A 25,081-nucleotide genomic window follows, 5' to 3' on the forward strand; every position below is an offset into this window, starting at 1 on the left:
GATGACATGCTGCTAAGGGATCTTACAGTTCATTCTAGTGCTGTGCATCCTTACAATTATGAGTCACTTCAATGTTATGCTTCTTTATACCTCCACTTTACATGTTAGAGGGAAATATCTTAGCTGTCACACATGGATGTATCAGTGATGAAAGTCCAATGATAAAAAATATATTTAATTATTGATAGCCTATATATCTGCTGCATCATCAGTACTTTTACGTTTGGTATTTGAACATTTCTTTTTATGATCCTACTGTGACAGTTCACATTTTAAGACATAGAAAAGGCCTAATACTTATTTTTCAATCTGCCAATTCATTTGACATTTTAGTCTAAAAATGTCAACAAATAAAAACATTTGAAAATGCATACCAGTCCAAAATCCAAAGACCCTTCATTTACTGTCATATTTGACAAAGAAAAGCTGCAAATTCTTACATTTAAGAAGCTGAGAACCAGCAATGCTTGAGAGTCTTTGCTTGAAAAATGACTGAAACCATGGCTCCATAGCTTATCAAAGTAGATGGAAGCTAATTTTCTTTTGACTGACAGAAAGATTGAATTTGAATCTAATATATTTTATGTGTACTTGTTTTTTTTACCAAACATGTTCAATAATCTAATTATAAATAAATGAATACATTGAGGTTAATGTAAGCACCACATTATGAAACGAAAGATAAATGTGTGGAATAAGAAAGCCGATTCCTCTGGTTCTGCTGTTTTAACTTTGATCGTTTGTTTTTAAGCCATCCATAATGAAAAGAATATGTGTGAGAATCTAAGAATAAAATACAGTCATAAAATATTATAAAATATGCACTGGTAAGTATGATAAATATAAACATCAAAACATAAAACATGTCCATAATTCCAAAAACATAAAGGCAGCTGTCAGGATCATAAGCTGCATATATATTAAGTTGAAAAGTGAAACTCTTTACTGCCATTGAGGCAATTCAAAGCCCTCATCTCTGATCTTGTTATTTTTGATTATAAATGCTTTAATCATTAGCTTCTGTAAATGCATGCTTGTCACTCTTGTATCTATTCATTTTTAATCTGCTTTGTTGTTTTTACCCTGTTTGAACTTCTGAGCATACTTGCCTGTATTTTTCTTTATTTTTTCTTCTTTTACTAGCCGTATAAAACATTGTCTTGTTGAGTGGTTGTTTTATATTGTGACACCACTGTAAATGACAATACGTCATTAGTGTTTTCGCAGGTTAAATAAATAATAATAAACAAATAATCAATAAATACAAACTATCCATAATGGTTGTTAGCAGAGTGTGATAGTAGACCTGTGGACTGCTTTTCACAACCTACATTACCCACAATGCAACTTAGCCACTGAGTAACATCACTGGAGGCGATTTATCAGATTGCGCGCAGCTTCCTTTGTGGCCACAAAAGGCTTTATACTACTTTTTCACATTTGGAGTACTTCTCAAGGCTTGTTAGCACACTTAAATGTGTAAAATTGGTGGAGCTGCCCTTTAAATGCAGTGTGGCAAGCTACAAGTTTCAAAATAGGACTTTTATTTTGAAAGATATTACCGGAAGTACGGGATTTCCATCGTGGTTGTCTTGACGTTGCTCCTTATTTTTCCCGATATTAAACCTTGGGGGAGGGATCCTTGAGTGCTGTCGCACAACTACGGTAGACTACAGACTGTACTTTCCGACTTGCGCTGTGTGAGTTGAGCGGGCGGCGGAGGGTCCACGCGAGGATACTCAAAAATAGCCTCCAAAGGCGATTAGGTATGACGGATACTAACGGAGGGGCTCCGCAGGACTCCACGTAAAGATGAGGATTCCTCCGGTGAGTGACTGGATTTGTTTTCATGACATTTCACAGCTCTGTTGCTGCTCTAATGTTACAACCCGCCATTGCAACGGCAAGTGTTAACTAAGCCGAAGTCGGTGTCGATGGCTGTTGTGGTATTAACGTTAGTGTTCTTGTCTAGCTAACAACACGGCGAGGAGGACCGTAAAGGTGGTGGCACGGTAACACTATTTCTTTCTCTTTTTTTCACGTCAATTAACGTTACACAACACGTTAACGTTCTCCTGTGCACTACGAGCCGAATCTAAACATTCATTAAAAAACGCTAGCAGCGAGGCGGGAAGCAAAAATACAGCCAGACACTGTGACAAATGGACTGAGATAACCCAGGGAGGGAAGCTTTTAAATCCCGTCATGGACGTTAAAACTGGCCGTTAGCCACACAGCCCACCGAGTCAGCGGCGGTGCGACTGTCCGTCGGAGCAGCAAGTCGCTGCCGTCACTCGGCGCACGACTACCCGCTGAACCGTTGGAACCAACACTAGCTACTTCACCCCCCTCATACAAACATGCCGCTGTACAGCTGTATTAATTGGTGTCCATTTTTTAAAATCTGGACCACGTTGTTCAGTCGACTTCGTGATAAATGTTTTGGAAACTTACTCGTGGCCTTTCGCGGATTTGGTGTGGACGATAAATTCAGCTAGCAGACCAGCTAATACAACTATACCCAAGTTCCTGTGCAAACAAACCCCAACTGTGGATTTTGTCGCTGTTCAAGATTAACCCCACTGCATTTAATAACACAGAGTAGTTTTCCATGTGTTTACCCAGTCTACCTGTGAATAATATTTACCATCTGACGCTGTGTTTGGCCTGCAGGCAGCAGGCAGAGCCACAGTGCCACTTATAGTTGCATAATCCAAGCTAATGGTCAACTATCTGCTCATGAGAGTTGGTTTGGTGGCATGTCTTTTGCACTTACCTCATCGTTTTGGCCACGGGGCCTCAGTCAAACTCTGGAGGTGGATTTATGAAGAGGTGGGGCCCATCCCATTTCCACCTTGAATAGTCATCATGACCAGTGAGGAATTTGAATTTGTCTCTGAAGAGAAAGCCAGATCAGATTATAAATATCGTGTATTTTCTTACATTCACATTACTTAAAGGATTGTTTCACACCCATCATTTTCATGTCCGCTCATGCTTGGCATCCCATCATTCTGAATGTGAAACATATACAAGACATGCGATCAGGGTTTTTACCTGTAGCAGGACTCAGGAGAACATGATATCTTACTACATCTTCAAGTGGCATTAAAACACAGGGAAGGGGGGGGGGCTGATTGCGTAGATCCAACAGGCACCCATGAAAAGACAGGCTCTCATGTGTGCAGAGACTTCCCTGATGTAGGTTACTGTATGCTTTCACATAGTATTAGTCTCTCCAGGGTGGCAGCCCAGCAGCCTGTCTCCTTTTGCTGCTTTTTTTCCTGTCTTGTGGTGGTTAAATGTAGATCAAAACATAAGGGAAAAAAGAAGATCATAATAGCTTTTGACACTTGCTGTGAAGCAAAGCAGCTCTTTGTAACAGGACGACAGTTACTCTACTTTACCTCTCCTTCTTCAGTTCTCAGTGGATTTTCCCTCTCAACCTCTCCTGTCAAAGAAATTATCTTTTTTTTTAAAGAAAGTCTGACTTTTAGGAGGATACAAACCTGTAGCCTGTTTTCTTTCATTTGTTTTTCTTTAATGTGTCACATCTCTCAGTATTTGAAAATTATGACACACAGAACTTGGTGGAGGAGGCAGGACAACTCCCACTGTACTCCCAGTCAGGGCGTTAATCATTACATAATAATGTGTCTCAGTCATGCGATCATGTTGTTAGAAAGTGATGTCAGTCCATTCTTCAAGAGAGGAAGTGATCATTTGAGGTTTCCTGTGTTCACCCTGAGTAGACGGCGTCTGGAGCACGGCTCAATCTAAAAACAGTGTTTATCAGGATGTAAGCTGGGAAATTTGTAGCACCACACTAAAAAGGAACAGTGCAGAAACTTCTAGTTACAAGGAAACGTCTATTTACAAGTTATGCAGCCATTATTACTTTCATAAAGAGAAGTTGCAGATAAGGAGGGTTTCCTCTAATCCAAAACCCCCCGCTGAGTCATGCAGCTGCTGTAAATGCGGAGTTCCAACTAACAGTTATTTTTATTAACGATGTTTTCCCTCTTAAGTAATAATTTTGTAAATGCAATTTCCAAGAACCCAATGGTATTTAAGTTGCTTGTTTTTATTTCAGCAGTTCAAAATGGAGCTGCAACTAGTCCGTACTTTCATTGTTGATTAACCTGTCTTATTACTATTATTATTATTATTATTATTATTATTATTATTATTATTATTATTATACTCTAATCATCAGTCACTTAGTGTATAAATGCTGTACTAAGAGGTGATTTTAGATGGGATCGATATGAGAGGTGTCCACAATCTATTTTTCTGGCAAATTGTAGATATTTCTGTATTTAATGTCCTCCTACTTATGCATTCAAACTTCTAGCTGATCCATGCTATACAGTAAATAGTTGCCAATTAATTTTCTGTTGATTGACCAAAAAGTAAATCGACTATTTGTTGCAGCTATAATCCTATAATTTAACTAAAATATATTCGATTTACTTTCTGTTTACATTTTGGAAAACAAACAAAAAAAATCGTTGGACTCAAATCAAATAGTTGTTTCAGCACTATTTCTACAAATCATTGCTAAACCTATTTTACTGTTAGTAGATTTGAAAAACAACACACAAACTAACTGTTGATGTCCTTCTTTCATACCCCACTCACTCAGTGAAGTTCGGCATCAGCAAGTAGAAAATGTGATCGATTCTCGTCTTGACTTCCACATGGAAAAGTTCTTCGCAAAATGGACCTATGTGCTTTTTATAGAGACGATTAAACTTTAAGTAAAGTCTAAGGACTTGTCATCTGCCACCACATCTGCAGATATTTTTCTGTACTACTATTTCTCCCCTCTCTGTATACAAGAGAGCACAAGACGATGAAGTCTATGTCAACAATATGTTGAACACATTCTTAGCATGCAAGTTTATTCTATTCAAATAAAAATGATTGTAAAAGATCGTAAAGTTGTGATTAGATTTGGTTGTGTTAAGGAATAATTTACATTGGTGCCAAACAATCTTGCAGTTGTTGTTGTTGTTGTTGTTGTTGTTGTTTCAGGAGCATGCTCACACACAAAACAACAATGGGCACGTGAACATTTTAGTTATGATGTCATTGTTTCAAAACTTGTCCACACAGAAAATGGAGCTCTAAAGATATCTACAATTTTAGTTACGTTTTAGATAATCTCAGTTTTGGTTACGTAAATGTATGTTTTGCAACATATCTGCATACTTCAACGTATCATTTCAGGTGCTGATTGAAGGATACCAGGATGTTGTAAAAAGAGGAGTACAGTGATGTCTACCCAAACACCATCCGTGATCGAATAAGTAGTCGCTGTAGTCCTCCAGGAGGTCATGCGTCAGGGCTACGTCATACCATTCATTCATTGCACAGGTTGACATGATTAATCCCTTTTGAAAGCCTCTCCTCATCACTCATTGTGACATAATGCAATGAATAAGCTTAAAACACATTGCCTTTGATACTTATTGCCAATACACTCTTCAAAAATTGAATGAATGAATTAGGGATATTTAGATATTTTAATGTTTGACTTGATGTTTATTCTGAAATAATGCGACACATTTCATTTAAATTTTATTGCATATCCAGGCACATGTATTTATGCACCCATATCCCAGTTTCCCTTAATAATTTTGAGTAGTGTATGTTGACAACATTAGAAACTGAGGCATCATAAATATGTCTCTATAATGAACTATGTGCAACTAAATAATCTTAATTTGATATCTTACAAGGCGATCATATGGTCTCTTCTCTTCACCATGTCCACACCTGATCCAGTTAACCAGACTTTGAACTGTGAAATAAACTATAGCTAAAACTAGTAAGTGGACTTTGAGCTGAGCTTATTTTGTCACACATGTAGTGTTTTGTTTTTTTTTCCCAATAGGGTTCAAAATGAAAGCACAAATATTTTGCCTAAGCTTTAAGAGACACTGGCAATGTTTTTTAAATTTGTTATCAGCTTCATTTGCTATTAGCTGATAATTATTTAACTTTTGATTTGTATGTGCATTCGGAAGAATTACTGTATTGATTGTACTCACACCTTAACTTGTTTTTTATGTTTATATCATCCTTTACAAAACATCTTTTCATTGCTGGTAACTTGAGTGGAGACTCTCTGTATGTAACTATCTGGCGACAGCTGGTTATGATGCCTCTTGTGCTCTCTTAAATCCTTCACGAGCAGAGACGAAGTCTGAACACTTAGGAACATTTACTGTATGCAGTACATTTATTCTTAATTTGAAGAAGAAATCTAGGTCACTCTCTAAATTTAGCTGTATTTAAGACTGAAAATTTAATCTTGAATGGCTTTTTTTTTGTTTTGTTTTGCAGTTTCTTGACAAATATTTTTACTTGGCACAATGAAACCTTTGTACACCAAATCATCGTCTATATGCCGGCTATTTATATGAGGATAAACCTGCTAAAAATAGGGGATTGTCACCTTTTCCTATTACGAGTATTACGTTTGCTCGTTTGTCACATTTGACAGTGGCTGCTGTGATAACTTTTCTATATCTTTTATGTCAGTCTATCTTTTAAAATCATTATCGACTAAAGGATGTTCAAGCACTGCTTGAGACAGATGGAAAAGTAATCATGAACCAACGTCCGAAACTTCAATGGATGCTGGAAAAGGGGCGGAAATGTGCATGTGGTGTCATGTTTCTGTCACTGCCGATTACAATATGTGACTGTTGCAGACTCATTTGAACTGCAAATGTTTCCAGATTGCACCCTTTCTCATTGGGTATTTGTGTTTTTTCTGTCCAGTGTTAAAGGGCTATAAGAGAAGCACAGGTGGAATTGTTAATGATGGGATATTGAAGACGCCCATGCCTGTGAGGCAGCATGTACACTCCCAGAATCCTTAATTGTGCATTTAAATGCTGTTATACCATTATTTATGATATTGCACCTGTAGTTTCCTTTCGTTGATGATCAAAATGTACACTGTGAAAGGGGGCCTCTTTAACAAACACTGGGCCTTAATGTGTGAGTGTAATTGAAAATACTATCCTCATGCAAGAAAAGATGGGGAACTATTATCCAACTAAACCAGATCCATATATATAAGTAATGACTGTAAGGGAATTCCACTTGATAGTTGAGGAAGTGTATGCAGCCGCCCTCACAGGAAACAACAACCGGAAACAGAGTCAGTTTTGTTCTGACAGCGAAGACTTGGTGAACTGTTGTAGCATTCCAGTTAGTCTGAGCTTCCTCACTGTTTATGCCCTTGTCTTATTTGATTTCACTGCCATGCCAGGATGTCCAGTCAAGCATGGTTTATTGTGTAAGTAGTCTGTGAGGCCATTTCATTATTAGCATGTCTTGCTTACACTGGAGGCTGGAAAGATGCTAGAACATGGCCACAGTGACTAGGGATCAACTGCAGCTTACTTGATTTAGAAATAGAATAGAGACTCAAGACTTGTTTTCACTCATGTTTAAAAATCTTGTGTGACTTATGACCCTTTTTTGTGTTTTACCATTTTTAATTTATGCTGTTTGCTTTCATTGTGTTGGCACAAAAATGAAGTGGGCCACATAATGATTTTTTTGCAGTGACTTTGAACAAATATTAATATTTTAAATCAATTGATCGTGTGATCAATTGATAACGTTATTATGTTATCGCTCATATCTTGTTATCAAATTGTTGTTATAGCCCATTGGGTTTACATTTAATTTGTGTCTATTTTATTTATTGTTTTGGTTGTGTGGTTGTCTTTTATTTATGTTCTATTTAATTCGAATATTTCAACTTTGTTTCACGTTCCAAATCAAATGTCTGAATATTCCTGTGAATTAAAGGTTCATTGCTCTTTTTAGAATGGGTGTATTTGCATTATTGTACTGTTATCTATCAGTGGCATAAAATGGTCTTAAACTGATAATGACATAATTTATCGCAATTATCTCTTGGAGAATATTTCACCCAGCATAAGCAGTTATTGTGGCAGGCCTATCCATAATCCAAAACACAGACACATTCAAACTTTAATATGTGTACTAAATTTCATTTTAAGTTAAAAGGATTAGCTGTGGTTTTCTTGCATGTGTAACTGGTACAAGTTAATCCAGTAGTTGTTCAGACATTAAACTTCGAATTACAAATCTACTCTATTACCAAAGTCAGTAGGATTCATCCTCTAGACACTTTAAATATTTGTACCATATTTTATGGCAGTCTAAGAGATGCTGAGTTATTTTGGTCTGGACAAAAGTAGTAGATAGACTGACCAATATATCCATCCCTAGAGCCGTGGCACTAGCATCATGGATAAAAATATTAAACCCCCAGCCTCCAAAAAACACGAACAACCACTTGTTTAGCAGTGTTTAATTTTCTAAGATATTTTTTTTCGCTGTGTGTCAAATTCAGAAGCAATATTGAGACAATTTTATGGGCTGATTAGTTTTGTCAGTTAAATAGTTTGTAGATGGATCAGACCAACCAGTCAGGTGAGCTCCACTGCCGTGCACAGTTTTGGCAGTCTTTTTTGACTGCAGGCAACACCTCATGTAATATCTTATGTGTGATTGTTTTGATCAATCATTAGTTGAAGGGTTTGAGCATGTTCGTACATGTTTTCCTACAATTATGTAGCTGCTGGACTGTTTTCCTTCAGTCTAACAGGCTCTCTGACTGACACACTCTCTCATGCACATATGTCTCCTTTAGAGCATCTTCCCAAGTTTACATGTCTAAAAATACAACTCCTTTACGCACTTTGACTAAAGATGCATTATTCAATGCCTCTGCAGGGTAATTAAATCTTAATCAGGGACGGGCTCCTGTCCTCATGGAGGCGTATCTGTGTGTGTGTTCATATGTGTTGGTGTGTTTTGTGTAGACTGTCCTGCAGTCAACTGGAGCTTTTCAGGCTCATGCAGTGTAAGGCGATTTAGGAAGGCTTTTCATCCAGTTTGAATTAAAACCTGTCTGCTAAAGTAAAAGGTTGAGCGAGGTTGTCCCTTTTGGATGTAGCTCCTAATGAGTGCTTGGTTCAGGTGACGTGACAATAATTTACTTCACCCAAGCTAGTTTATCTTCTGGTCGATTTAAAAAAAAAAAAAAAAGATAAAATGCCTGCCTGTATTTATCCTTTGTCCTGGTGAGACATGTGATACTACTGCTCAGATGTCTTCATCAATGCCTGCAATGTTCATTGATCCGGTTTCAAATGCTCAGTGTCACAAGAAACTAATTGAGACTTAGGACCAGGGCTGCACAATATTGTGGAAAAAATCATATTGCACTTATTTTGTATCTAGATTTTACAATTGCAACATGATCCATGATTAGTGGGAATGATCATCACAATTTCCATTCATAATCATAATCAGATTTCAGTGATAATTCGATCCAATTTACAGTTAGTTAGTTAGTTAGGAGTTTTTATTGTACTTAAATATTTCTTGTAAATAAATTAACGCAATGTGATGATGGGTAGAGCTGATTTTCGGGTCCTTGAGTTCATGAGGAACTCAGGAAGGCATAAAATGCCCAAACAAGTGTTTTTTTTCTGTTATTATACAGATAATTGTATTCAGGCACGGATCTCATAGGGCTGCTTATCTTTAGGCAACATTTGATATGAAAAATAGATCTCTATTTTGCTGAAATATGAAGAAAAATATAATTTGCAAATCTGTACCAAACCTAAGATCCAGCTAAAGTTTAATGATACTCAGCATGTATCAGGCAAACTATCATATTGATCTACATAGAAGTAGTTGGATGCGATATTCCAAAATCATCTAGCCCACCTAACAACATTTAAAAATGTATACAGGCTGAAAGAAAGATTGTGAATGCAGTTATTTGCAACGTGCATCCAAAGGTTTCATTCACTGGTGGTAGATTGAGTCACTGTCACCTGCTATATGAAATGGTTGTATGAAATGTCGCAGCTTATATTTATTCTAGCAAACAGAGTTCATTTTTGTATTGATAGAGTGTTGACGTCACTCGGTGTGAGTTGTGTCTAAACTGAGTCATCATTCTCCATCTGGACAGTGCTTGCTCAAAGGTTTTCAACAATTTAAGGACTTTTTCGTTGTTTTATTCAATGATGGATTATTAAAACTTAAACAAGCCTTTTTGTAGTCAGTGCAATTTTGTATTTTCAGCCCTGATAGAAGCACTGTCCCTCAGCCTTGTGGCAGAAATGATTTGACCCCATGGTACACACTACATGTTTACACACTCTCCTGTCCTGTGCCTTCACTGTTTTTGTGCTGACATCCTGCCCATGCTTGCACCTTAAACTAAGCGGAAAATGTGTTGACTCTGCTCCTTTCTCTGAGGCCGATGCTCTGCGGAATATCTGGTCTCTGGTGTAATCCCTGGTCGCTCTTGTCCTTATGAGAATGACCCTGAAGTTCAGCCTGGCTGTTACTCATTTGCTGCCCTACACACATACACAGACACACACACACAGACAGACAGGCAGACACACACACACACACACACAGACACACACAGACAGACAGGCAGACACACACACACACACACACACACACACACACACACACACACACACACACACACGCCCCCTCACGCCCCACACCATCACATCTTCACTCCAAGGTCCCCTCATCGCCAAGGACAGACTGTGAAGGTTTACTGTGCAGTGATTCAGGCTTCAGCTGTTTTCTATTCACACTTCTGATTACCTTTTTTTCAGCTTGGATGGATAACATCTCACTGTGTATGATAATGTGCAAAACACAAGATAAGCTAGAAGTACTGTATTAACTTTTGGTTCATGGACAAGAGTGTCCCTCATTTGTTTGAAGATTATGTTCTGTTTTATCATCAGTGTGAAGGGTGAAGATGTAAGTTTGGATGTGGTTCTGTTTTTATTTTGACATTCATGTGTATCATATGGTTGAAAGAAGGGCTGCAACTCATTAACAAAAGATCTTTTCAGTATTAAATCATGAAAAATGCCTATTATCATACCCCAAAGCTCATGGTGACATCTTTGAATTGCTTATTTTATCCAGCTAACAGTTGAAAACCCAAAGTAGGGCCGAACAATGTCATATATCATTGTCGTGATATAGACTATGTTGTCTTAGATTTTGGAAACCTGAATGTCCTGTAATGGCATACGTGTTGTCTTTTCCTGTTTTTTAAAGGCTGAATTACAGTACATTGATGTGTTTTTCTGAACTTGCAGAATTTTCTTCTCACTTGACTTGACCCACTTAGTCATTATATCCACATTACTGATGATTATTTATCAGTCCCATCATGTTGATATTTTGTGTAAATACTATTAGTTGTCTGCCACAATATCAATTTTGAGGTATTTGGTCAAAAACATAGTGATATATCATTTTGTTGCCCAGACTAGCTTTTATGTGGAACTCGAAACATATTATGTATTTGGTGCTTTGTGATATATCCTCATAATGTTTTTATTTTAAGGCCATATCACTTAGCCCAACCCAAAAACATTCCGTATACTATCTTATAAAAAAGCACCAAATTCTCACATTTTAAATATTTGAAATGAGGTGTATTGCATTCTTGCTTGAAGAAAATTCTGACACAATTAGTCTATTGTCATTATAGTTGTTGATTATTATTCTGGCAACTGATCAATCGTTTGACATTTCATTTCTAAATTAATTGTGAGGTTTGACCTTGCTTCGTGGTTGAAAGCAGTTTTTTATTTCCTAAAAACACAGCCTTAACCTTAACCGAGAGACAAAAAAGAAGCATCCGTCACAGGCGCTCTGTTTGCCCAATAAAAAATCAGGTGTCAAGTTTAAACTTTTCATCCACAGGAAGTCAAATATTAAGCACAGAGAAAGCACATAGCCCTACTCATTGCATCACTTCATAGTAAAACTAGCAGGCTTTGCCACACAGGTTGAGAAAACAGCTCTATACTTAATGGTGTCTCCCTCTATGTCTAAGGTGTGGGCGCTGGGCGCTTGCCAGACTGGGTGAAGTGAGACCTGAGAGGGAAACCCGCTGAGAAAAAACACCGCCTGGGACGGCTGAGGAGGACCTCTGTGCAGGTGAGGACTGACAGACAGAAGAGCACTGCTTCAAGGCTGAATGTGACTGATAGGATTTACACACCATCTTCTGGAGTTTCATGTTAAGAACTGTCAACAGCTGTCGATCAAAGAGCAAGAGAATAGGAAGAAGTATGTCCCTTCAAAATAAACAAAATCAACCCTGATCATTATCTGCAAAGGAACATTTGCATTGTATGTTTGATCATTCAAACTAACCCTCAGAGAGTGTTATAGTAGGATAGGTTTGGATTACTATATTTGTAACATCACAAGCAGCCATTACTAAGAAACAGTCGGTGAAGCTTTTAACTTAACATCTTTGAAATGATATTCAGTATCCTTTAACTAAATGTTGGCCATTTAATCATGCACCATCATTTGGGTGGTTGTATACGGTTTCTATCAATTAGTTGTGTGACCAAGAGTTCATAGGCAACTATTTTGAGAATCAATTCATTATTTAAGATGTTTTTTCAAGCAAAACTGACACACAAACTTCTAGCTACAGATTCTTAAATGGGAATATATAATGGATTTCTGTGTCTTAAAATGCTGTAAATTGAATATTTGTTTTAACCTCTAGTCAGCCAAAGAATGTTGTCACCTAGGACTTGAGGAAACTGTCTGTGATGAGCATTTTTCACTATTGTCTGACTTTTACTTAATTGGTTGACTGAGAAAGCATTTGGCGGATTATTCAACAGGGAAAGTTATCTATTATCTTTAATCTTTTCATGTTGCTGCAGCAATTTTTGATATGACAGACTCTCTTTTTGTAAAGTATTATTCTATACAATTTTGTCTCAAAGAGAAAGTCAGTTCTCAGTGTATGTGCACTGGTGGCTTCAAGTTTCCACATCACACTTGTGTTTGCTGAATACTGGATCAGGATTAGCCTAAAGAGAAGTTTTAAGAACTTCAGAAACACCTTTCCTTAAAATGTAGAGAATTTGAGTTCATATCCTGTCATAAAATTTCCTCCGTAACCTTCATAATCGTAAAAGACATTTTGACTCATACCTATACCTCGCTTTCATTATATCTGTGACCCCAGAGCGAACATGCAAGTGAGGAAATGAGAAGTAAGAGTGAAACGGAGTAAGAGGGAATATTTCTACTTAAACAAATCATATTAAAGCCAAGTAGAGGACAAAAATATGAGAAAGGAGATATGATTCTTGCTCTCAGGGATTTCTGCATATGGTATGGATATGTGAACCAATCTAGTATTAAAGACACACTCTCCCTGCTTTTAGGTTCACACGGCTGTCGGCAGGGTGGAGCTTTTTGACCCATGGAGAATTACTTCCAGGCCGAGGCCTTCAATCTGGACAAGGTGCTGGATGAGTTCGAGCAGAACGAAGGTGAGCGACCGTGTCAGAGAGGAGACAGGTTAAAATACAGTGAGTCATTGAGAAAAGACAGGCAGGACGAGGCGGGGCTGTGGGATTGAAGTTTCAGAGGAGCGGAGGTTTGGATGCCCTTATGTAACCCATGTGTAAATCATCAAGGTGTCAGGCAATCAGCCACCACCCAATGAGTTTGAGTAACATTTACAGGTGGTGATTCAGGGTGTGCAGACAGGGAATAGGACTAATTGGATTATTCGTTTCCCTGGGGCTTTTGTGAAACTGTGTCATTGGTGCAAGACAAGAGGGTTGTCTTTTTTTCTTCACACTTAATGCTCACAATAAGTAAAGCAATTGTGTTGGTGCCGTTAGAAACAGTTGTTCCTCTGAGTTTATTTATGGCAATTGTAAAATAAACACTGCATTACTGAGCTGTGCATCTGCAGACTTCCAGCTCTTCAGTATAAACCATCTTTATATAATAGAGCAAAGACTGCCTCTTTTTCTGGATTAATGTCAGATGACCCCCCCCCCCCCAGAAAAATGCCAGTCCTCCACACAGCATATTTTGATGATACTGTGAGTGTGTATTTTGGCTGCGAGTGATTATCTGTGTGTCCTCTGCCAGAGATCCAGCTTGGCAGATTAACTCCGTGTGTGACTGAATATGTGTGTGCTTGAACCCCCAGTACAACACACAACTAAAACAGCTTAGCATAAATTCCAGTGGAGGGAGGAGAGCACTATACAGTAGCTGACATGGCTGTATGAGAACAAATATTAAAAGAATTTCCACTCGTATTAAACAGCATGCATGTTTCAGCCTGACTCATGGCTCCCAGGGGTGACTGAGTCGTTTAGCCCACTTTCTTAGAATTTCCCAGTCCATCCACACGCTAATTTCCCTCTCCATGCCAACCTCATTTCTCAATTTGTCCCCTGGTTTGTTTCTGACATTTTTAGCTCTTTCGATCACCTGGGAGTTCATTTGAGGCTTCCTGTCATGCTGTTGTTGGTCGCCACTTCTCCTTTCATGTCTTCCACATGTCAAGAAAGCTGCAAGTTATTGGAAAAATTAGGGTAAAAGGTGACGTGTGAAAGTACTTTTAGTCAAGTATTTACCTTGAGAACTTGAGATACTGAGTTGAGTTTAGATACTAGTACTTTACTTGTGTATTTCCATTTTCTTCTACTTTGTACTTCCTCTTCACTACATTTTGAAGACAAATATTTTACTTTTACATTTATCTATGACTTTAGTAGTTACTTTTTCAGATTTACTCTTCAAATTTTTCAGATTGCATTCTTTACCAGAGCTAAAGTTGTATATTTTCCATTGAATGGATTCACAAAAATGCTAAATATCGGATCCACTAATTAGCCAGGGCAGATTGTTGGTCAAACCTAATTTACAACCGCCCATGGGAAGAATAAGCGCTTAAGAGTCCGTTCTTGATTGAAAGCTCTGTTTATACTGTTTGTCATGTGAAGATAGTAATTGTATGACAAATAAGACAAAGTAAGATCCATATACATTTTCAGTTCTCCTCTCTTCTTTCTCGGCCAGATGAGACAGACAATCCCATTCTCTCAGATGCCAAGTGGACCCAGATTCTGGCCCCGCCAGCCCACCTGCTCTCTCTGAACCCTGCCCTGGCCCACGCAGACCTCAGCCCCCGGGAGAGTCCACTACCCTTCAAGACCCTCCCTGATTCCTCCTCCAGCACCTCCCCGGGGGCCGACCCTAAAAGACATCCTGGTCCCGAGCCTCCTTCCTGGGCAGAGGAGAGGCCGGCAGACATCCACAGCCCACCCCTCCCCCAGCCCAACATCGGCAAACTGGTGGGCACAGATGACCTCTCACCACCACCTGTGACGGCCTGTAGTGCCGTGGAGAACGGCTGCCCCACCAGCCCTACAAGCCCTCAGTTAGATGGGCTCAGCAAGGAGATAAGTTCTCCTGCAGATAACCAGCCTGGTGCTTCTGACCAGGAGGCTAAACCTCATCAGGACGAGAGAGCCGCCTCAGCAGCTGGAGCTGGAGGAGGAGGAGGTGTCAGTCACACTCACTTTACCTTTGAGGTTGGATTAGAACAGGAGGAAACTCTGCCTTTGAAAATTCATCCAAATGTGGAACCAACAATACAAAATGGGAATGGTGTCAAAGAGGAGGTGATTACTGCTGTTTTACAGGACAATGGTCAAGAAAAACAAACAGCAAACTTTAAGGAGGAGCAGATAGAAACTGTCCTGAACAGAAGGAGAGACGTTCAACCTAGTTTTGTAGTGGAGGAGAATGGTATACCTTGCCCTGACAGGATTGGAGTTGAGGAGAAGGAGAAAAGATGTGGTCCAGGAGAACAAATAGACCAAATCTTCAGAATAACAAGCCTTCCCAATGGTTTGGAGCAGGGGAGCAGTAGTCATTCTGAGCTTAAGGAGACTGAAGAGAGGGAGGAGGCAGAGGAGGAGGGTTTTTCTCCCTCTCCTGTACCCTCCAAAGAGGACTCTGTAACTGAGGAAAAAGAAATGGAGGAAAGCAAGCAGGAGAACGGTGATGGAGGAGCAGTGGGATCTGGTAGCATCCAACCAAAACTCAACAACAATCGGCTGCAGCCGGTCAGTGTTCCCTATGGAGGGGCCCGACCAAAGCAGCCGGTCAGCCTCAAGCTCCAGATCCCACAGCCGCTGTCGGGCCAGGTCCAAAATCAGCTCGGCCCGGCTGCTGTCAGCAAGAACAAAAACCAGGAAAATCAGAGCAGGAGAGGTACGCCCTCTGAAACTACACTCAGTGGGACAGATCTCAGTGCAGTTGGGGTGAACGGCGATGGTATTGCCCACTCTCCTCTCCTGATGCCCACAGGGAGCCCAGACAATGACCTTCAGGCAGGCCAGCAGGGTGCTCTGTGCAGGAAACCTGCCAGTTCCCTGGGAGAAGTTGCCCCTGTGTGGGTGCCTGACTCCCAGGCTCCTGTCTGCATGAAATGTGATGTTAAATTCACCTTCACCAAGAGGAGGCACCACTGCAGGGCCTGTGGCAAGGTCAGTGGAGTGATAGAGCTGCTTTTCATATGAAAACCTGAACCCAATCCTTAACACACATAAAGGTGCTCTTTGGAGATTCCTTTAAACAAATGTGTTTACATTCAGAGTTCCTCTCCCAAAAACATGTGTATCTGTGAGGCCTTAAATGTGTGAGTGCATTTTCTGCATCATAAAAGATCTGCAAAGCTGATCTTAAAAATATTTTAAATCGTTCAGACATGCATGTTTGCTAGTTTGCAGTCTTCTTCCTTGTCTTTGCGAGCACATAAACCTTTTGTTTTACTGCCATCCAATGATGATCGAATAGCATGAAACTAATGGTGCTCATGTGGAAGATAAAAACAAAACAGAAACTCACTAGTAAAATCTTGCTCCATGGTTGTGGTCACAAACTTCACATGATACCTTTTTTTTTAAAAACAAAAAAAGAAAATGATAAAAGAAAATAATGATTAATAAAAAAAACTCTACCTATAGCAGCCCTTATAGACTACAAATGCAGGATGCAGTGCATTAATGAGTTGTATTCAGAGTTAGGTGCATGACATTGAAAAACTTTTGTATGCTTTTCCTTTGCTGTTATCATTATTACTTTCCCCACATGTTTCCTCACCAGAAGTTCACCTCTCCTCGGGGTTTTGTCAAAGGGCATTATGGGTATTGCGAAATAATATTAACCTTTCAAGGCAGGTTTAGGGACAGCCAAACTAGCGAAATAACACCAGCAGAAAGTAACTCCTGTAATGCATTAACCATCAGACAGTAGCAAACTTTGTGAATGAATAAGTGAAGGATAGAGGTTTCTTTGTTTTACATTTATCTATCATATTTGTGTTTTATAGATCAAGCTGATGCCTTCATCCTGGGTTTGGTACGATGAGTTCTTTGACACTAGGGCTGCAGCTATTTTCATTATCAGTTCATCTTCATAGTATTTTCTTGATTTAATTGTCAGTAAAATGTCAAAAAACATGGAGGAGGCGCGCAGGTGGTCGAGTGGTTAGAGCGCATGCCACATACGCCCCCAGTTCGATTCCGGCCGGAGGTCCTTTGCTGCATGTCACATCCCCCTCTCTCTCCCATATTTCCTATCTGTCTACTGCTTAATAAACGTGTCTATGCCGGAAAAAATCTAAAAAAAAGAAAATCAATAAAAAAAAAATCTTGTTTTATCCAACCAACATTTCAAAATTCAAAGATATTCAGTTTGCCATGGGATAAAAGAAAAAAGCAAAAGCAAATACTCATGATCAAGAAGTTATAATTGGACAATTTAGGACATTTGTTTCTTGAAAAAATGGCAGATTGATTATCAAAAGGGTTATGGGGTAATTTTCTCTTGATGGACTAATTGAATAATCAACTATTTGCTTTGTCAATAATAGACTCTTACTTAGAATGATCAAACCTGTAATGTTTTCAGTCAAGCACAGTAAATCTTTCAGGAAAAGGACAAATTCTAAATGCACTAATTAAACTACTGCAGACAAAACAGGGTAAATAAGTGCTTGATAGGACACAAAAATCATCCGTGCAAGAGAAAAACAAGATGATAAATGCTCAGGTTTTAAAATACTTAACAGTAATATTCCATCAGTGACTTTAAAGAGCTTTCCTGGACTCTGTGAGTAAGCAGCTAAATTAAATGAAGTGCTTTGATAGAGAAGTTCCTTTTTAGGCCTCTATTTAAAGATAAACACAGTAGGTGTGCAGGTAGCTTTCTAGCATTATGGCCACCCACACTTGCAGCAGGGTGTCCGCTCAATGCTTCAAAGTGAAGATGTGGTCGCTGACACTGCACTGGAAAATCGCCGGACTGCTACTTAATTTCCCAGGGTGGTAAACAAACACAGTCTCTGCCACTTGAGCAGGGAGGAGCTGGCACTGCAGTAATACTGACACCAGCACTGGGGCCGCAAACAAAAGACGCAGCGGGATCCTCAGTGCATCCAGCACCAGACCGGTAGATCCACAAACCAGTTTATGTTGGTGCTGTGAGGCTCCAAATTAAAAGGATCCTCCACCCTCTGTCTAATGTTCTACTAAATACATGTTACTGGATAATAATGTGCAAGGAGGTGCTAATCCATTAAAAGCAAAGTGCCCAGTACACAGCTGCAGCTCTTTGATGTGCTTGCAAAGTAGAGGAAATCAATATCCATAAAATGGAACATTTACTGCAGACTTAATCACAACCTATTTTCAATTCTTTGCCTTTAAAAATCTTCACAGTTAAAGAAGAAACATTCGTAGATATGTTTTTGGTCCAATCCTTGCATGTGCAAATAATCTTTTTTTTTTTTTTTTTTTTCCTGTGGCTGTGTGTTTTGAAGGTTTTCTGTGCGACGTGCTGCAGCCTGAAGTGCAGGCTCATGTACATGGACAGGAAGGAGGCTCGTGTCTGCGTCACCTGTCATTCTGCTCTGACGACTGGTGAGCATCATTGCAAGGACATAGGTAGATCACCACAGCTTGCATATTGCATTTACACATACCCTTTGTACATATACACAACAAATTATGCTAGCATTTTTTTTTTCTCCAATTTGTATAGTTTTCAGCCATTACACATGGACACATTTTTCCTTACTTCCGCTAATGATGTTTTTCTGTCCTTGTCAGCTCAATCATGGGAGACACCGGCCCCTGCAAGCAACCAGAGTCCGAACCCCAACAACCCAGCGGAATACTGCTCCACCATCCCCCCTCTGCAGCAGGCCCAGGCCTCTGGGGTGCTCAGCTCCCCTCCTCCTACCGTCATGGTGCCTGTGGGAGTCCTGAAACAGCCTGGCAACGAGGGTACGACCTTTACCAGAAATAAAAATGCTCTTAGCACTTCATTCTTCACCTTTAACATGACATTCAGTCCCTACAACTTTGAAGTACTCAAACTTTTTGTCTTTATTTTTTTGCCTGTCCTGATAAAGTTGCATGCCGTTTTTTAACTTGTTTTCTTTGTTCCTGTGACTATATGTTCAACCAAGACGATGTAATTGTGAATGTGCTGTCATATCATCTTTAGGGTCCCTGTCACGGGAGCAGAGGAGAGTATGGTTTGCTGACGGGGTCCTACCGAATGGCGACACAGCAGAGTCCCCCAAACCTCCGACCTCCAGCCCGGTCCCCTCCCAGTCGCTGGCCATCTCCACATACTCAAACAAATCCTCCACTTTGGAATCCTCAGAGGTAGCCTTGGCATGAGAAACATTCACCCAAAGCTAATGCTATTAGCATAGGTTGCATGATCATATTAACTACTCTAGAGTTAGCTGAGCGGAGTCACAAAGAACTCTTTCTGTTGAATTCATGGTTGTTTACTGGCTAAGTCATGGATTTCAGCAAACAGGCCGTAAACAGAGTTCAAAAGAGAAACATTCCTTGTTTGCTTAATCAGAATTAGAAATCCCAGCAGAGCAAAAATAGGCTAATGTTTTCCTTCCAACAAATAACAGTTGAATGTGGTTGATTCCGTGGTCATGCTGTTAACTCACTGGGCTTGAAAGCTACCTGTCAGGATGATTCATGGCCTGTTGAACAGAATGGTTGTTGGAGCTTCATCTCATATGGTCTGATGATGTATGCATACAGAACTTGAGTATAGCCGTTTCACATGACGGCATGGAAGTTATACTGGCATGAACTCAGGGATGCATGTATTTTGATTTACTGCAGAATGTTCATCAGGATCAAGTTCACGTGTAGCGGTGGAAAAGTGTTGAGCCATTGATATACAGAAGCTCCTGCTGTGCTTTTCTAACTGTTTCATGGTTTAGCACTGTATAATATACTAAATAACAGTGCCTTCAAGGCAAGAGTGAGAGAACATTCAACTCAGACCAGTAGGAATATTAAGCCTTCCAACAGTTGACATGACAAAGTGAATGGATGATGTGTTGTGTGACTCTTGTGACGCTTTATTCAATCTAAAAAAATAACTCAAGTGACATCACTTAAGTAATCTAATTTTGGTGATGGAGAGATGCAACAGAAATGGGAAACAGTAACACACAGATAACTAAGTAACAAAGATACATTTATTTGCAATAAATTATCAAAACAAGCAAACAAATAGATGATCTGAAATCAGTAGCCTTAAATTTGTATGCAGTTTAAGTGAGTGTTTCTTGTACTAGGAAGGTGCTCTGTGGAGAGCATATCATCACATGTTGTAGTCTTAATCTTCCTTCTTCAAATTTATGTCTCACGTGTGTAAAGAATATCAACAAAGCTGTTGAAATACGTGGAGCAACATTAGCGCTCAGTAACGATCGCATTTCTGGCCATCTGACGAAATATAAGTGAGACATTTACCCTCATTTTAGCCTGCCTTTGGTCCACCAACTCGGGAGGAAAATTTCTGGCCTCTTAAGCTGCTCAGTGTTCCATGTTTTTTAATAGCAAATAACTAATCCCACAGCTTCCCACTGCTGCTGGAAACAAGGTTGGTAAGAGCAGTGAAAGTAAAACAAAACAGTGAAGTTGCAGGCTGGTAAACTAAAACACTGAGCTGAAAGATGCTATAAAGCTTTGTAGAGGGGAACTACAGAGTGGTAAAATGTAAATATAAACTATAGCACCCAGGTATACCCAAATCACAGCCAATAAAACCATTTTGGATACTACTGTGTGTTATAACATCTAACCCTACACCCCCGCCCCTATTCTCCACCTCCAGGCATCCCATACCCCGGTTGCCCCGGTGGGCAGCCCCGTGGGCAGCTCCCTCAGCCTGATCCCGGAGGACGGGCTCCCTCCCATCCTCATCTCCACCGGAGTCAAAGGAGGTACGGGAGGCCACATCACAGGTGCTTGCCCTCATCCTCACCATTCTGCTGCCTCCTCATTGCTCCGTCAAGCTGCTGTCTTTGTGCTTGTTGAGTGTGTTTTTCATGTGCTTCATATCATGGCTCATGTTTCGACCACTCATCGCCAAACGGGTGGGAGCAGAGGATTTGTTCATGGGAGTGCAGTGATGATGTTTTAAAGATTTTGGAGATGTGATCATTTTTATGTGACTCCTTAATCATCTTCACCTCCCCCCTGTTTCTCACTCCTGCATCTCCTCCACTCTCATCTTCTGTTCTCTCCAATTTATCTAACTTTGCCTACACTCCTCCCTCCACCCTCCTCTCTTTCTTCTGCTCCACCTGACCCTTCTGCAGACTATGCAGTGGAGGAAAGGCCTTTGGAGATTGTCCTCATGCAGCAGCTGGAGGAGGGGGGCCCGGACCCCCTGGTCTTCGTGCTCAATGCCAACCTGCTCGCCATGGTCAAACTCGTCAACTGTGAGTTCCCAGCCAGATCCTAAAGCAGCAATTGAGGGTGTTCATGAGATGGAATTTTAAAAATGCATTATTCCCATAAGGAACTTTTGGAGGAGCGAAAATAAGTGTGGACATACTTGTGAATTATTGATTTAATGATGATCTAAGGAAAAGGGAGAGTACATATTAGTACTGTATAAAATTTTAATTGGCCTAATTAAGCTCTTGTCTGGTGAATTACTGAGCAGCCGTTCCCAAACATGCCCAAAAATTTAGACTTTTTTCTTTTTGCATTCATGTGGATGTCCTAACTTTTACATTAAATACATTACATGTCTGGCTTCACCTGGCTCTTACAATATTGTCCTTTTGCCCTTCAGACATTAAGAGTGGAAAGACACACAATTCTTAGTTGTCTTCTAGTTGTAGGGATTGACCGATTCGGTTTCTTCGGGCTGAAAGTGATACCGAATATTAGTAACCAAAGACACTGCTAACCAGTGTTTCCCTCAAATATACTTCACTTCACCTCAGAAGTTGCTCAGGTATATGGGCCGCCCAAGTCTAATTTCATTTTCTGTCATCCATCTGAGAGAACAAAACCATCCGCAATCGCAGGTGAGATGGAGCAGCGACTACAGACAGCGACAGAGAGGTTGCTGCAGCAGAGCCAAAAGTAGCAATTTTAGATACATTTATTTAATCAGCAGTCAGACAAAAAACAAAAGACAAAAAAACTGTGTCCAGTTATCGAAAAATGCTAGATAGTTGATCAGATAATCAGCCAGGATAGACGATGGGTCAATCCCTATATAGTGCCAATGTTAAGAACATTGTTGAGAAAAAGAGAGGGAAGATGAGAGGGAAGAAGTGTGTTTCCTTTTTTCCACAGTCTGGATTGTTATACTTATTTTACTGCTGAAACCTTAATGTACTCACTTGTTTATATTTTCGGATTAATTTTATAATTAGAAAACGCTGGTTTTTGTATAATCCTTTATAGTGCACAAGGATAGAATTACAGGATATTATTGACAGGGATGAAAAGGTTAAATATCAGGACGGAGACAGCTGTCTGATTATTATTATGGCTTTATGAGGATAGTTTTTTTTTTTTTTTTTAGCTCTTTTGTGCCACGAAGGGAAAAAAATCCCTATAAGGATTGTTCTGACTTGAGAATTTTCACAACTTGTGATGGGTTCATTTTTTGTGATTACTTGTAGTGATTTATGCTCATTGCTGATAGAAGATGTGTGGTGAATTTAGAGTTCTCTTTACAAGGAGGAACAAGACATGCATTTAATTCATAAATAATAATAAAACAGGAGCTTATAAAATGTTTATGGATGTGATGTAACCTGGTAACCATACAGTCCCATTTCCTGTTCTTTACTTGTCAGATGTGAACAGGAAGTGTTGGTACGTGACGACTAAGGGCATGCACGCTGTCGGTCAGGCAGAGGTGGTCATCCTGCTCCAGTGTCTACCTGATGAGAAGACCATCCCTAAAGACATCTTCACACACTTCGTGCAGCTCTACCAGGAGGCCCTCAGTGGTAAGAAAACAACCAACAGCTTCACCAGGAAGCACACTGCGAAATTAGTCCACCTCCACTGTGGGCCCCTCTTGGGTGAGATAGCAGCTCATTAGTAGCTTTGTCTCAAGGACCACAGGTGAGTCCACCTGTCTCAGTCAGGTGCTGCCCAGTTAAAAAGGAGCTAACCCTCAACTAATGTAGTGTAATGTGAGGGGAAAATGTTCCAGCTCTACTTTTTGTTCCGTGGAGACGACAGGTGCACCAAGTCGTTCTCTATTTGGAAACCAGGTTACCGTCCACCACTGCTGAACTGAAAGTGACAAATGTCCGAACATTAGTGCCCCACTGTTAGTTCGCTTCCCTCCAGGTGTGACACCTCACTATCGCTTGTCTTGCGTTTTTAACTCCGTATGCCACAGAGCAAAAACAGCTAACATAGGGTGACTTTGACAGCTTACCCCCCTCAGGCTGAGTCCTCTTTCATATGCACACTGGAGCAGTTTCAGACTGGGGGAAGGGAGCCATATTGTGCATGTCGTTCCTGATTAACTCACCGTCAGTCAGTATCGGGGAGAAGTGCTGGCTTTAGCAAGTCCCAGCCACCCAGCTTTGTCATGCTATTAGGGTTATTGCATTATGTGGCATCTAAAGCCATTGATCCCTCCGACAGATAATTAGTAACATGAACCCTATGTGGGTAATATGAGGTTGTAGGGTGAGCAGGCAAGCTCTGTTCTTTTTCATGGCTGTAGAACTCAGGCAGATTTAGAAAGGCTCCTTATTCCCACAGTAATCCCAGGCATACACTGAAAGCCTTTGCCTTTCATATCTATCTCGCTTTTCAGAGCATGAGAACTCGGGTTACTCTTTTTTTTCTTTTTTTAATGTTCATTTTCATCATCATCTGCCATATTATCCTTTGCATTTTTATTCCTGGTCCCTGTCACATCATTCCCTGCTTTTTATACTCTTACTATATTACTCCCCTTTTCTCCCCCACAACCCTACTGTGCCCTCTGCTCTCCCATTTCACCGACCCCTCCTCCTCACATCTCCTGTATCACTAACAACCTATCCCTTCTCCTCTTCCCCTGCCCTTCTTCCTTGTCTCCTAAAGGCAACGTGCTGAGCCACCTGAGTCACTCATTCTTCACGCAGAGCTTCCTGGGCAGTAAGGAGCATGGCGGCTTCCTCTACATCAGCCCCTCCTTCCAGTCACTGCAGGACCTGCTGCTGCCCAACCCGCCCTACCTCTTCGGCATCCTGATACAGAAGTGGGAAACGCCCTGGGCTAAGGTTTTCCCCATCCGCCTCATGCTGCGGCTGGGCGCAGAGTACCGATGTGAGTCAGGGCATCTGGGGTTCACACTATGTGGTAATCATTAAGAGGAAGAAGGTTATTTTAAAGTTTACATTTAGTTTGTTTGTCCGTTGGAAAAATAATTTGGTCTCAAGTACTATATATATATATATATATATATATATATATATATATATATATATATATATATATATATATATATATATATATATATATATATATATATATATATATATATATATATATATATATATACACACACACACAGATATATGTACAGAGACACAATAAGAAAATTGGTCCTTAAAACAAGTTTCAAAGATCATTCTTGATCTAAATGTGAGATTTTCTTAAACTGCTGTTCTGAGTCTTTTATGGCTTTCAGTTATATCACATGAACTTCACAAGCTAGTCATTTTTTGTCCAACTGACATCAAAAAGTAGATGTTCTAATTTCATTTTTATCGTAGCGCTTTTTCAAACATGTTTAGTGCAGA

At 40.0% G+C, this 25,081-nt stretch overlaps 1 protein-coding gene across 5 annotated transcripts in view; it reads left to right on the forward strand.

Annotated features, from left to right (window-relative positions):
* The first annotated feature begins 1,577 nt into the window (after positions 1 to 1,577).
* Positions 1,578 to 25,081, forward strand: part of zfyve9a (zinc finger, FYVE domain containing 9a) — a 34,834-nt gene continuing 11,330 nt past the window's right edge. Inside the window, exons 1-12 of one of the 5 annotated variants that reach the window (XM_030401575.1) lie at positions 1,578 to 1,827; positions 1,973 to 2,012; positions 11,960 to 12,063; positions 13,323 to 13,430; positions 14,983 to 16,457; positions 18,794 to 18,917; positions 19,083 to 19,259; positions 19,483 to 19,646; positions 21,136 to 21,265; positions 21,623 to 21,745; positions 23,126 to 23,281; positions 24,381 to 24,605. In XM_030401575.1, coding sequence (XP_030257435.1) covers positions 13,361 to 13,430; positions 14,983 to 16,457; positions 18,794 to 18,917; positions 19,083 to 19,259; positions 19,483 to 19,646; positions 21,136 to 21,265; positions 21,623 to 21,745; positions 23,126 to 23,281; positions 24,381 to 24,605 — 2,644 coding nt within the window. In that variant the 5' untranslated portion in view covers positions 1,578 to 1,827; positions 1,973 to 2,012; positions 11,960 to 12,063; positions 13,323 to 13,360. The remainder of the gene's footprint in view (positions 1,828 to 1,972; positions 2,013 to 11,959; positions 12,064 to 13,322; positions 13,431 to 14,982; positions 16,458 to 18,793; positions 18,918 to 19,082; positions 19,260 to 19,482; positions 19,647 to 21,135; positions 21,266 to 21,622; positions 21,746 to 23,125; positions 23,282 to 24,380; positions 24,606 to 25,081) is intronic. The other 4 variants (XM_030401574.1, XM_030401576.1, XM_030401578.1 and 1 more) reach the window with 4 other exon arrangements.

This window comes from Sparus aurata, chromosome 21 (genome assembly GCF_900880675.1).
Source record: "Sparus aurata chromosome 21, fSpaAur1.1, whole genome shotgun sequence".
Classification (NCBI taxonomy): Eukaryota; Metazoa; Chordata; class Actinopteri; order Spariformes; family Sparidae; genus Sparus; species Sparus aurata.